The sequence below is a fragment of the Globicephala melas genome, chromosome 4 (genome assembly GCF_963455315.2).
Source record: "Globicephala melas chromosome 4, mGloMel1.2, whole genome shotgun sequence".
NCBI classification, from domain to species: Eukaryota; Metazoa; Chordata; class Mammalia; order Artiodactyla; family Delphinidae; genus Globicephala; species Globicephala melas.
The window spans coordinates 115,176,073-115,188,865 of NC_083317.1; the positions used below are offsets into that span (position 1 = coordinate 115,176,073).

Here is a 12,793-nt window from a genome sequence, read left to right on the forward strand (position 1 = left end):
AAGTTAAAGAAATAAATAAAATGGAACCTTGCATGAAGAATTAAGAGATGGTGAAGGCAAGGTTCAAAAGAAAAAGTATCTTCATAAGCATGACTTCCAACGACTACATAATGTCCATCCTCAAGATGCTTTTGTTATGTACCTGTACCCTTATCTCTGCACATGCACACCTGCACATGTACATACTAGAGACAGTTTCATGTTTCAGAATAAGGTGAATTAAAATACGATGAACTTTTAAATTAATGTCCCAGTTAGATTCATCTGTTTAGGACCTACCTAACTGCTTCCAAAAAAGAGATACTGATCTCAGTGTTCCTATTACATAAAGTAATCCTTCCTAAAATACTAAGCATGCTGAGAGACACTTTTTTCAAAGATGCAGACGAAATCCTCAGCTCAAAAAAAGTCATAAAAGCTCAGAGCAGGCACCGAAGTAGTCTTCTGCTAAATGGAACTAGAATTGGTTAAGAGTTGTTTTTACTGATTTAAAACTAACAATGCTACTTCCCAAAGGACCGGCAAAGTTTCCTACTTTGAGCTCTTAGAAAAAGTTGCTTACCACCTGGAAATTGTAATTGAAGTTCTAAGGAGGGAAATTTAGAAACCACACATCCTTTCTACCCCCTTCCTCTTTGATCAAGACAGCAGGTCGTGAACGTCTATGCTGGTAACACAACTCCAGCTGAACACACTCGTCCTTCCTCCACGCCGGGAGTAAAGATCAATCGAGGCAAATAACGGCACAAGCGCCCTCTTCTGGTCAATATGATGTACATCAGCGTGTCAGGATGGGAGTTCAGTCGTTCCTCAATGCCCTTACCCCTCCTCTCAACTGCATTTTAAACTGCAGCTGAACAAAATTAAGATGACCTTTCATTGGAATAATAAGCTCTAAAGGAGATCTATAAGACGGGAGGCATCAGCACAAAAATTTTTTTGAATTAATGCCTCCAGTTTTTGCAAAGTAAATGGCTTGGGAGGATTACATTTAATAGCGCAATTACAAACCAATTAATGGCATTAAAAGAGCTGGCATCATTGAAAGCTGGCGATCAATATGTATAATAGGAAGCTGTCATCTCAGGGCAAAGGTGTTACCTTTAATATTAATTTAGTGTGAGATATGTCAGATGGCTTTCTTTGAATGTATTAGTTCATATAGTGATATAATTTAACGCCCCCCCTCCAAAAAAAAAAACTAAACTGTAAGGAATTTGCTCTCCTCTTAAAAGCATGCTAGCAGCCTTTGAGTTTCGTGGGAATGTTACCTGGAACATGTGGAATGCCAACTTTTCGTTGTACTCCCACTGCCTCATTGCTTGTTCCACGTCGGGTGGCACAGGGACAGGGCCATCGCCTGCGCTGGAAGCTAGGTGGTAAAAGTCGGAAATCTTGGCCAACTGCTCTCGAAGATACCTGGTAGATATTTGTGTCCACTCTGCATTTAAAAAAAGAAAAAAAAAATCCACTTCCAGATACGATGACTGTAAGAACTTTTTCTTCCTTTCTGATTATCTTAAGGATATACTTATTAAACAAACATCTGTTACACAAAAATGGCTTTGGAAAACGTATGCAAGCACTGTTCAGAAAGGCACACCCACCCCAAAGCCCTTAAGTAATGCAAACTAGTGTAATGTGCCTGCCCCATCGGCTGGCAAGGACGCCTTGCCGGCCAGCTCTTCCCTTGTCCCTCTGTGACCCCTGACCTAAGAGGAGAGATGCCCACACTCATATAAAAATATATCAGAGGCACAAGCAGGGAATAGAACAGGGGAGGTGAGCACTTTAAGAAATCACAATTCCAGACATAGAGAACAGACTTGTGGTTGCCAAGGGGGAGGAGGGTGGGGGAGGGATGTACTGGGAGTTTAGGATTAGCGGATGCAAACTATTACATATACAGAATAAACAACTAGGTCCTACTGTATATAGCACAGGGAACTATATTCAATCTCCTGTGATAAACCGTAATGGAAAAGAATATGAAAGAGAATGTATATGTGTACATATAACTGAGTCACTTTGCTGTACAGCAGAAATTAACACAACATTGTAAATCAACTATACTTTAATAAAATTAATTAAAAAAATAAATTAAAAAAGAAACCACAATTCTACTACTCCAAAAGAATTCAAAATCCCCCCAAATGCAGCTCTCTTAACGGTACATTTTTCCGGCTCCAAGTCAGGGTTCAAACATGCCTAACTAAGGTGTGTTCTGTTTCTGTCAATCTGTAAGAGGACTGACCTTCCCCGCAGGCTGGCCCCAGATAGCGTTCCACCCTGCACTCCCCCACCCCTGCCTGGGACACAAGAGGGGCCGCCTCTTGGACAATCATCTGGACCTTCAGTTATTCTACTCTCCCCAACCAACAAAAGATGCCTCAGAACTCAATCAGAAAGAGTAGTGAGCGACAAAAGGTAGGAAACTGGGGAGGAAACAGAAAATGTAGCATTAAAAAAAAAAAAATCTCTAAAATTATTCAAAGTATCCGCCACACGGTCACAAATTCAGTCAACGTGTTGCCTTTGACTGCCATGAAGGATGTGATGCCAACTTTAGCCCATTCTGTGGATAGAAATGTAATAATTGCATGCTCACAGCCAAACTTCCCCAAGGATTAGTGAAACAGCATTTCAGAAGAAATCATTGTACTGAAATATTACCACACAGTGCTGTTTTCTCATTATTTTGGCAGTAGTTTCTCCACCCTTCTTATTTTTAAAGGAACCTATCTTGACAAAAAGAAGAGTAGAAACTAAACATCTATTAGAAATTGAGCGTTTTGATTTTATTTTTTTAAGTACTACTAAAATTACTTGACAACAGTACCCAGAGATGATTAATGACTGCTAAGTTTTGGTCTAAACCACTTGTTCTAATTGTGTCTTAGTTAAAACTGAAATTCAAATGCACACGTTAAGCATTGCTCCAGTAATAAGCCACTGCAAAAAGATGAACAGATACTAAGTCAACATTCTGTTCCTGGTATAACCGTTTTTCAGAAAGCACCACCGATAACAGATATTATTGTTAAAATTACTCCCTCGTCATTAAAAACCAAACAATAAATTATCAATGTCATCATTTTCTGGTGCCCCTGTTATGGACTAATCATCTCATGACTCTCACTCGTTCAGCAAAGCAAAATACCAACCATCAGATGAGAGGAGTTTAGCTTAGCTATAATAAGCAGAAACAAAAATAACAAGGATCCAAATCCTAGCTTTTGTGTGCCAAGCCTTGCTATTAACTCACTCTCAGTATGGTACTATTCTCAATGCCCCCTCAGAATATTTTAGCTTCAAGGGCTAAAAATAACACACACATTCACACACACCCCTACTTTGTCTAGGGTATATTTTCTTTTCAAGATTGTTTTTTTTAAATATAGAAGAAATACGCATTCACTACAGAAAATTTCTAATGCAGATATGACGAGAGAAAAATCTCATAATCATTAAACAGTTTTATATTTTTTGTTTTCTTTTTTCCTTCTTGTGTGCTTGACTGTTTACATAAATATATGTATAACTTTTTAAGGATCTGAATATATCATTCCACAATTTGAATTACTTTTAAAATTCAAGTGGAATTCAAATATAGACCTCTTGGTCATGTATTTTAACTTTAACCGTATCTAACTGACATTAAGTTGTCATATCTATCAGACCGATTCAGAGACCTGGGACTGAAGAGAGTCCAGTGTGAACTAATATAAAAATTAGGATGCACACAAAATTTTCATTAGAAACAAAAAATAACAAATAGCCACTAGTACTGCACTCCTTAAAATTATTAGGTTCACGGACACCTCTCATGCTTAGTTAGGACTGATCATTAAAAGGGAGAAATGAGGGCAGCAGCGGCAAGACACACAGCGGTTCTCAGCCCTGAACGCAAATGCCATCACCAGAGGCTTTTACCAAACGCCAGTGTCTTCGGCCCCATCCCACCAGATTTTGATCTAATTGGGCTGGAGTGGGGACCCAGTCCTAAGTGATAAAAAGGAAACAGGAACGGTTAGAGATCTTAGGGAAGGTGGGGGAGCAAGGTAAGGAGGTTCAAAGGTAGAAAGATGCAGAAAGCGATGAAAGAGGCTGCTCTGAAAGTGGACCAGTTCTAAAATCGAGCAACTCAGAGGCTCTGGCTACATCTCTAGTTCACTGATGTCAGGTAGAACTCAAGGTCCACGAAGCCAGATTATTCGAAAGCTTACGAACATGAATGTTACTGACGGTGGGTCAGGGGTCAGCACTGAAAAGAACGACCTGTCCTTTTCACAACACTCTCCCTGGCATCTAAGAATCCTGTAGCCACTGTTCCTCTTTGTGGATGCCTCTCCCCCCAAACAGAAGGGATTTCAGAGGCCACGCGGTTCACCCTACCGTACAATAGATCCAGGCACTGCGGGCGTAACTCAAGGTCACACAGGTACACCAGAAGCACACAAACAGGTGTGAGATGCCCCACTCCAGGACATGAAAGTACATAAATTGATAAATCCACGATAAGTGAGAAGAGAGACTGTCAAGTTACATTAAAAGATGATCTCCCAGGGCCTGGAATACCTACAGTATTAATAAGAGAACTGGGAACTCAGCAGAAGAGGAACGTCCACCCTGGGGGCAAACACAGAGCACCCCAAATGCAGCAACGCTCACGGAGAGGGCGTCCTGGCAGCGCGACACAGCAGAGACGCAATACAGGGCCGCACTGAGCGCTACCGGTAGAATGAACTTAGGGACAGGATGGCCCTGGGTCCAAGTCCTAGCTCTGCCACTGAGTCGTGAGCAAGGCATCTAGCCTCCGCTAAACCTCAATCTCCTAATCGCTGCAACAAGGATCAATAATACATCCAGGTTGGGCCTCCCTGGTGGCGCGGTGATTGAGAGTCCGCCTGCCGATGCAGGGGACACGGGTTCGTGCCCCGGTCCGGGAAGATCCCACACGCCGCGGAGCGGCTGGGCCCGTGAGCCATGGCCGCTGAGCCTGTGTGTGCGGAGCCTGCGCTCCGCAACGGGAGAGGCCACAACAGTGAGAGGCCCGCGTACCGAAAAAAAAAAAATAATAATAATAATAATACATCCAGGTCAGTTACTTAGCACAGTGCCTGCACTGCAGAAGCGATCATCATTATTATTGGTATGAAAAGTTTTTAGAAAGGAAACTAAAGGTTAGACTTTGACTGCCCCTGATGTTAGACCCTGCTTCTGTCTCAGCTGAGCTGCAATGCCTAACATAATGCTCTGGATACGTGTTTATGGAATCAACCAACGTCAATTTCGTGGTTCCAAAACCTCCGATGGATCTGCAGTCCTTGATGAATTGAGGTCAAACTCCTTAGCTGGGAATTAAAATCATTTCAAATACTATCTGCCATTACATCCTCATACACACTCAAGGTGCTAGCTCAAGGGGTTTTCTCTCTGACTCTTACGCCTATGATGCTCTATCGACAGGACCTTCCATAACCACCTGTGTTCAGGGATGGGAAGATTTCTGGGCCCAATTCAAATGTCACGTCTCTCGTGTAGCCTTCTGTAGTCTCTGGACACCACCCCGCCACCTAGCGGGGATCTCTCTCTCTTCTCTAACTGATGTATTAGAATTTCCTCCGTCTCTTTCATCCCTATAAAACTATTCCTTATGTGCTCAAGATCTAAGTATTGACTTGAGTCAATACACTATAAGGTCCTCCCAAAATAAAGCGACTAAATCAGGTTCCTCCACAATTATTCTGCCTATCAAATCTTCATACAAACATCTTCGCTTTCTAGTTTAAACTCATCACTGCAGACCTAGAAGGTTTCAAACACCACTGTAGGGAAAACGCCAAATTCCCTCTCTAGAGCACTCCGCCTTTGTTACAACCAATGCAACTGGAAGCGCCTGTTCATCAGCGTGCTACAAGAGGCCCACGCAAATACAGAACTTTCTATTCTTTTTAGTAAACTTCCTGTAAATATAAGTATAAATGTAAACTTGACACACACACACCCTAATATACATATACGCTTTAATTTTATGAAGGCTTATTTTCCTTGCTAAATTCTTTCCTTTTATCAAAACCAGTGGGAACCCACTGCATAAAATAGATGCAACAAAGATTGCTTCGTAAAAACTCCAACCAAGTCCAGAGATGAAGGTGCACATCTTTAAAGTGATCCACTTGAATCAGCACTTAAGTCAATTCCAATGACAGGCTCCTCAATGGAAAAACCTATATCCTCAAACATTCCCCCTGAAGCTACACCACTACAATGAAAGGTTCTTGCCTCTCCACAGTGAGAACGAACAGACCGCTTCTCAAAACTGCAGGATGTAGAGGATTTAACCAGCCCGACTTTGCCTTCGGTGCAGACAGATGGGAGGGTGGGGAGGGGGAGAAGGAAAGTTCAGTATATATAAGATGCTGCACCCTCCATCTGTGAGCCCCCAAGAAAATGACTGAAAGATTTTCTCGTTTTCTGTTGTTAAAATGCTTTCTGGATCCAAGGATGCCATCAACAAAGTGAAAAGGCAAACTCACAAAATGGGGAGAAAATATTTGCAAATCATTTATCTGACAGGGGACTTGGAGCTAGAATATATAATGAATGATTACAACGCAATAATAAAGAGGTGAATAATCGATCTATTTTTTTAAATGGGCAAAGGATCCGAATAAACATTTCTCCAAAGAATACAAACAAACGGCCGATAAGCACATGAAAAGGTGCTCAATGTCAACAGCCACCAGGGAAATGCAAATCAAAACCACAAGGTACCACTAGGACAGGTATAAACAAGAAGACGGATAATACCAACTTTTTGGTGAGGATGTTGTGGAAACTAGAGTCCTCATACGTTGCTGGTGGGAATGTAAAATGATGTAGCCACCGTGGAAAACAGTGTGGCAGCTTCTCAAAAGGTTGAACATAGAGTTAACATATAACCCATCAAGTCCACAACTAGTTATACACCCAAGAGAAATGAAAACATACGCCCACGCAAAGATTTGTACACACTTATAGCAGCATGGTTCGTAACAGCCAAGAAGTGGAAGCGATTCAAATGTCCATCAGCTGATGAATGGGTAAATAAAATGTCTGATATGCCTATAATGGGAATACCACTCAGCCATCAGAAGTCATGAACTACTGATACTTACTACAACACGGATGAACCTTGAAAACATTATACTAACTGACAGAAACCTGTTTCAAAGAACCACATATGTTATGATTCCAGTTAGAGGAAATGTCCAGAATAGGCCAATCTATAGGGCTGAGGGGGGTTGATGGGAAATGGGGAGTGACTGCCAATGGGTACGAGATTCCCTTGAGGGTGATAAAAATATTCCAAAATGTAGTGATGGTTTCACAACTCTGTAAACACATGAAAAACCTCTAAACTGTACACTTAAAATGAACTGTAAAACAGTATAAATTGTACCTCAATAAAGCTATTACATAATTTTTTAATGTTTTCTTGAAATACCTTACTACCAATAAAAATTCATCCGCGTTTCATGAAGTAAAAAAGACTACTCCGCACGGATGAAAAGTAATCCACGACGAAAGGACGAGACTCTGAGGGGCCCAGGGAGGAGGTGTGGTTAGGGAGGAGAATAAGGGTAGAAGCAGGCGTGGCCAAGAGGGTGAACAGTTAAACCTGGGTGATGCGTAACAGGGACTTTATCACATTCTCCTATATTTGTCTATGTTTGAAATGTCCATAATGAAAGGCTTAAAAAAAGTTAATCAGTTGAATTCTATAAAACGATTCACAGGAAACCGGAAATCCCGTATTCGGCCACTGGTCAAACTTGGGGAGTGAAAGGCGGGGCGGGGAACAGAGTGCTGGATAAAGACGAGCCCCAGGGAAAACTGCTGCCTCAGGGCGACGGGAGACCAAAGGAGAGTCACCCCACCGGCTGGAATGTTGGTTCTGCTGAATGGGCGGTTAGTGAGATCAGGCCCTCTGGCTGAAAAGCAGGAAACGTACGTGTGTGTGCAGGTGGGGGGGGGGGGTGCTGGAATGGGTAGATGGGCTGTTGTCACTCCGTGGAAATGCTATGGTGCGATAAATTCCTGAATCTTTTTTATGCTTTAAGTTTTCCTCTCACTTAGAATTAACTGTACAACACTGGGGCTAAATGGCAAATACTGAATATCTGGTTTTGTCTGGATGAGTAATTTTACCATGTTATTTTTAACTGGCTATTTCTCTCTGGTCTTACTTACTGGAAACGACAGTAAGTACTGTCACTTGGGGATCAAGGTGACAACTCAAGAAAAAATAAAAATCATGGGCATTTGGCAGCAAACATTAAATGCCTACGGAGGGCCAGAAGCTCTCCCGGGGTCTGGAGCTACAAAGGTGAGAAGAAAGCAGTGCCCACCTGAGGTGATTCATCCTTGAGGTAGACACACAGGGACACAGATACTGACAGCGATGAGGTAAGCGCTCTGACATGCCATGGGACACAGGGGATGAAGCAAGGGGATACTTTAGCCCAGTCTGGAGGGAAGGTACAAAGGAGTTCCACAGGCAGAAAGAGCAGTGTGTAAACATCCCAGGCCATGCGGACAGCAGCAAGGCAGAGGGAGAAAGGGTCACCCGTGAGGCGAGGTAGGTGGCCCAGGCCAGAGGTCCTCAAACGCGATGGCACAGAATGGTCACCAGAGGGCGCCAGTTGGCTAAACATACCGATTTAGCTTTGACTCTGAGATTTCCACCCTGTGAGTCTGGACTGGGGTCCAGAAATCTGCGTTTATAAACAATAGCCCAGGCAGTGACAAGCTATGGAGTTTGATCTTTTGCCACGAATGACTCAAAGCCATGGAAGAATTTTAAGCAAAGGAAAGAGGAGATCAGATATGTAAATTAGGATTCTCTCTCAGAAGTTGCAGGAGGGGGTGGCAGGGAGGGAGACAAATTGAAAGGAGGCTGCAAAGTCCAGTGAAGAGATGGCTGAGGAGGGTGCAAAAAAAGAGGTAGGTAGAATTGTAAGCAACCTGACGGTGGAGAGGGAGAAACAGAGAAGGGTGGGCAGCTTCCAGATCTCCCTGTGGGGTAGCTGAGCAGATCACGGTGCCACAGAACGGGATGTGGAACAGAGAGCCGGGAGGGGGGAGGGTAAGGGGGCTAAAGTCAATGCGTTTGTTTTCATGAACGTGTTGTTTTAATTAAACCTTTATTTTGAGATAAGCATAGATTCACATGCACTTGTAAGAAACAATATAGAGAGACCCCACGTACATTTTACTTACTTTTCCCAAATGTTAACATCTTGCAAAACTACAGGACAATATCACAACCGGGATACTGACATGGACACAATCCGCCGATCTTATTATTCAGGTGTCCCAGTTCTGAGTGCAGTTTTGAACACTTGGATTTGAGGTGTCAAAGATATTCATGGGAAGATGTGTCCAGGGGCAGGTGGATACACAGGTCTGACATTCAGAAGGCTCGGGGTGAAGATATGGATGTGGGGAACTCTATCATACGTGGGTTCAATGCCTTAAACGACGGGACTATGACCGCAGAAGTACCCAGCAGACACAGCCCCAGGTGTAGGAAGGCTTATTCTGCAAAGAATACGGCTTGTGCACTAACTAACTCAGCCCTCCCCTGAGCCCTCAGCGTATGTTTACACGCTTGGTGGTGAAGAGCCCAGGTTCTAGCGTCAGGTGGCCTGGTTCCTGTCGCAGCTCGAATCACTTAGCAGCTTTGGAGTCCTGGGCGAGTCACTCAGCCTTTGGATGCGTCAGTTACTTGTCTATCAAACAGGCTGATAAGTGTACTTAGCCTATATGGCTATTTTGAGAATTAAGTAAGATATAATGTGCTTAGAACTGTGACACAGTTTGCTGTGTCACAGCACAGTGTGCTTCTGAGAGGAAGCAAACTTGCATGATTTACAGGCCGGGCGGCCAGGAGCCCCCAGATGGGCAGGAAGTAACCCTGGCTGGAAGTAGGAACTCTCTGGCCAAGACAGGAAGACATGTGAGGACTGGCTGCTGCACGTAAGTCCATACAGGTGTGTGTTGGGGTGGAAGTGAACAGGTGGTTGAGGGAGACTGACGGAGTCTGCTCCTCTCTGAAGTCCAAGAGAAGGGTGGTGAGACAGGGGAGGGAGCCTGCAGACAGAGGCGAAGGTCCAACCAGCCAACCGCTCTGAGGAGGGAGGGACAATGCCCCCCCAAAAGATAAGGGCCCTTACAGGGCAACATATAAATAACTGTGCAGTTGTGTGACTGACGCTTAATGCCTAAGGATCTCAGGGTGAAAAAGAGACCACGTGGCCAACCAAGGAGACGGGCGGCAAGGTCTTGGGCGGGGAGAGGAGAGGGGCTGACGAGGAGGGAGCAAAAGAGACTTGAGTCCCAAAGCAGCAGGGAGACTCCTAACCGCCTGCCTGCCTGCCTGTCTTCGAGAAGCCGGGCAGCATCTCATACCTGAGGACAGCCTCTGACCCTTTTCTTGGTCTGCCCCTCTCGCTGTCAGGTCTCCGATTCCTGTTCCCAGGCTAATGCGGACAAATGCTAACTGTGGCATTTAGGGATTTTTTTCCAGGTGTCCTTTTTCTCTGTCAACCCCATAGGTGCATCTGAAGCCAAAGGCAGAATCCAGTTTCAGCCCCTGGAACGAGAACGCCGCATCCCGCCCATCAACCACGGCACGAGCTTCTGGGCAGCACCGCTTCGCGGTTTGCTCCTGACAGAGGGGCACGTGCAAAACGCCTGCCGTGACAGCCCCACCCCTTCTGGGGAGGTGGGCGGGCGTTGGAAATGAATGTTCTAGTTATCAGAGGGTGAGTTCCTCAAATCCCTCCCAACTTCTGAGTGAGCGACGGCCTTGGCCTAGCTGAGATGTTCCTCTCACGGAATAACTGGGATGTTATTTTTCCAAATATTAAACTGGCGCGTTTACTCAACCCCGTAGGACAAGTCCCCACCGCCTTCCACATCTGAGACCAGGCTGAGGACTTCATCGCCCCAGGAGAGGACAGCTAGGGCAAGACAAGAGACTCGAGGAGGAGAACACAAATTTGCCTCCCTGTGAACAGGAGAACATGCCTCTGCGCGTTCCTGCAGCCTCGGGAATAAAGGGGGGGCCCTCCTGAGGATCTGTGGGGAGGTGAAACGCAGGCGCGGTGCTGGTGAAAGACCCGCTGCCGGCCCTGCTGGAGGCGCCTAAGCTACTGAAATTACACTACATCGGACGCTTGGTTACCCTTGCCCCTTCTCCAGCTTCTGCTACAGAGGAGGCAGTAGAAAGCCCCAGTCATTTGTGGAGCAAAAATAAACTACATTTTCTTTTTTTTTTTTTCCTTTTTGCGCTTTGCATTGGTATTTAATTCCATGACCAGTTGTGCTTTGAGTAAAGTTCCTACAGTAAGAGCAGCACAGTGTTTACTTCTTAGGTCCTAGACGTAGTTGCTGTAAAATTTGTAATTCTGAACAAGAGTCTTCCACTAGGACGCGAATACAAATACTACAGACATCACATCACCAGATAACCGTGCAAAGAAACTCCAGACCAAAAGGCTCTAAAACATAACAACGCTTACACATCATACAGACCATGCAGACCCATCCCCTGTATCCTCTCCTCCAGCACTCACCTGGTTTTATTTTGCTGAAGATTCCAAGACCGTATGATATATTGTACGGTACGATATCATATATCAATACGATATGTTTATTTCCATCTATTCATCTTAGCTGTGTTACTCTCACAAAGATGTTCCAACTGACCATTTATCGACCCTTAATGTGTTTTCTATCCTGTCAATATATTCTATATATTACTTGACTCCAAAATCATGGTGAGTTGAAATGGGCAGAAGAGCCACTTTATTGCAGGGATTTCATTTGGAAGATTATATACACTTTGTCTGAAAATGACCCTGAAACTTAGAGTATGTCTTTTTTACCTAAAAAAAAAAAAAAAAAAAAAAAAAAGCTTTCTATTCATCATGGAATTAACATTCCCATACAAATTGCAAAAAGAAAAGATCCAGCTTTTATAAGTATTACAAAGTTAGTAGCTTAGAGCCCCTTACAAGAACAAGGCGCTCTGTGTACAGCACAGAGCAAGCACCCATTTTCTGAAAGGAATGTAAAAACATGCACTAAAGATACACATAAAAATGCATTTCACCCTGGTGGCACAGTGGTTGGGAGTCCGCCTGCCGATGCAGGGGACACGGGTTCGTGCCCCGGTCCCGGAAGATCCCACATGCCACAGAGCGGCTGGGCCCGTGAGCCATGGCCGCTGAGCCTGCGCGTCCGGAGCCAGTGCTCCACAACGGGAGAGGCCCGCGTACCGCAAAAAAAAAATACATTTCAGAAGATACACAAGAAACGTTACAACAATTCCTTCTGAAGTGTGTGATGAGGGGCCGCAGGAGGACACAGTGAGGTGAGACTTCACTGCGCCCTTTGGGGTATTTTGTGTTTTTCTACCACGGATATGTGTTACCTACTTTTAAAAAATTTTTAAGTCACACAAGCAGCTGTCTTTTCTCAAAATCCTCCTCTTTATGCTGTAAGCAACAGAGCTACAAGATGCACGACAAATAAAAACACTCACGAAACACTGAGCTTTTTGAGACACCCCTCATACCCCACTCCATCCCAGCCTCACAGTCGCCCCTCTGATATGAGCCGCTTAGAAACTCTGCAAAGCAAACAGGACCCAGAAATGGAAGTCCAGGATGGAATTCTCAGTTCTCCCACTTTCCATGGATCTTCTCACCCTAATTTGTAAAATGGAGATACCCAGCTACCT

The 12,793-nt window shown here is 44.3% G+C and overlaps 1 protein-coding gene across 1 annotated transcript in view; it reads right to left on the minus strand.

The window, feature by feature from the left end:
* MED12L (mediator complex subunit 12L) overlaps nucleotides 1-12,793 on the minus strand; it is a 327,428-nt gene that overhangs the window by 253,752 nt on the left and 60,883 nt on the right. Inside the window, exon 7 of the mRNA XM_060297523.1 lies at nucleotides 1,272-1,441. Coding sequence (XP_060153506.1) covers nucleotides 1,272-1,441 — 170 coding nt within the window. The remainder of the gene's footprint in view (nucleotides 1-1,271; nucleotides 1,442-12,793) is intronic.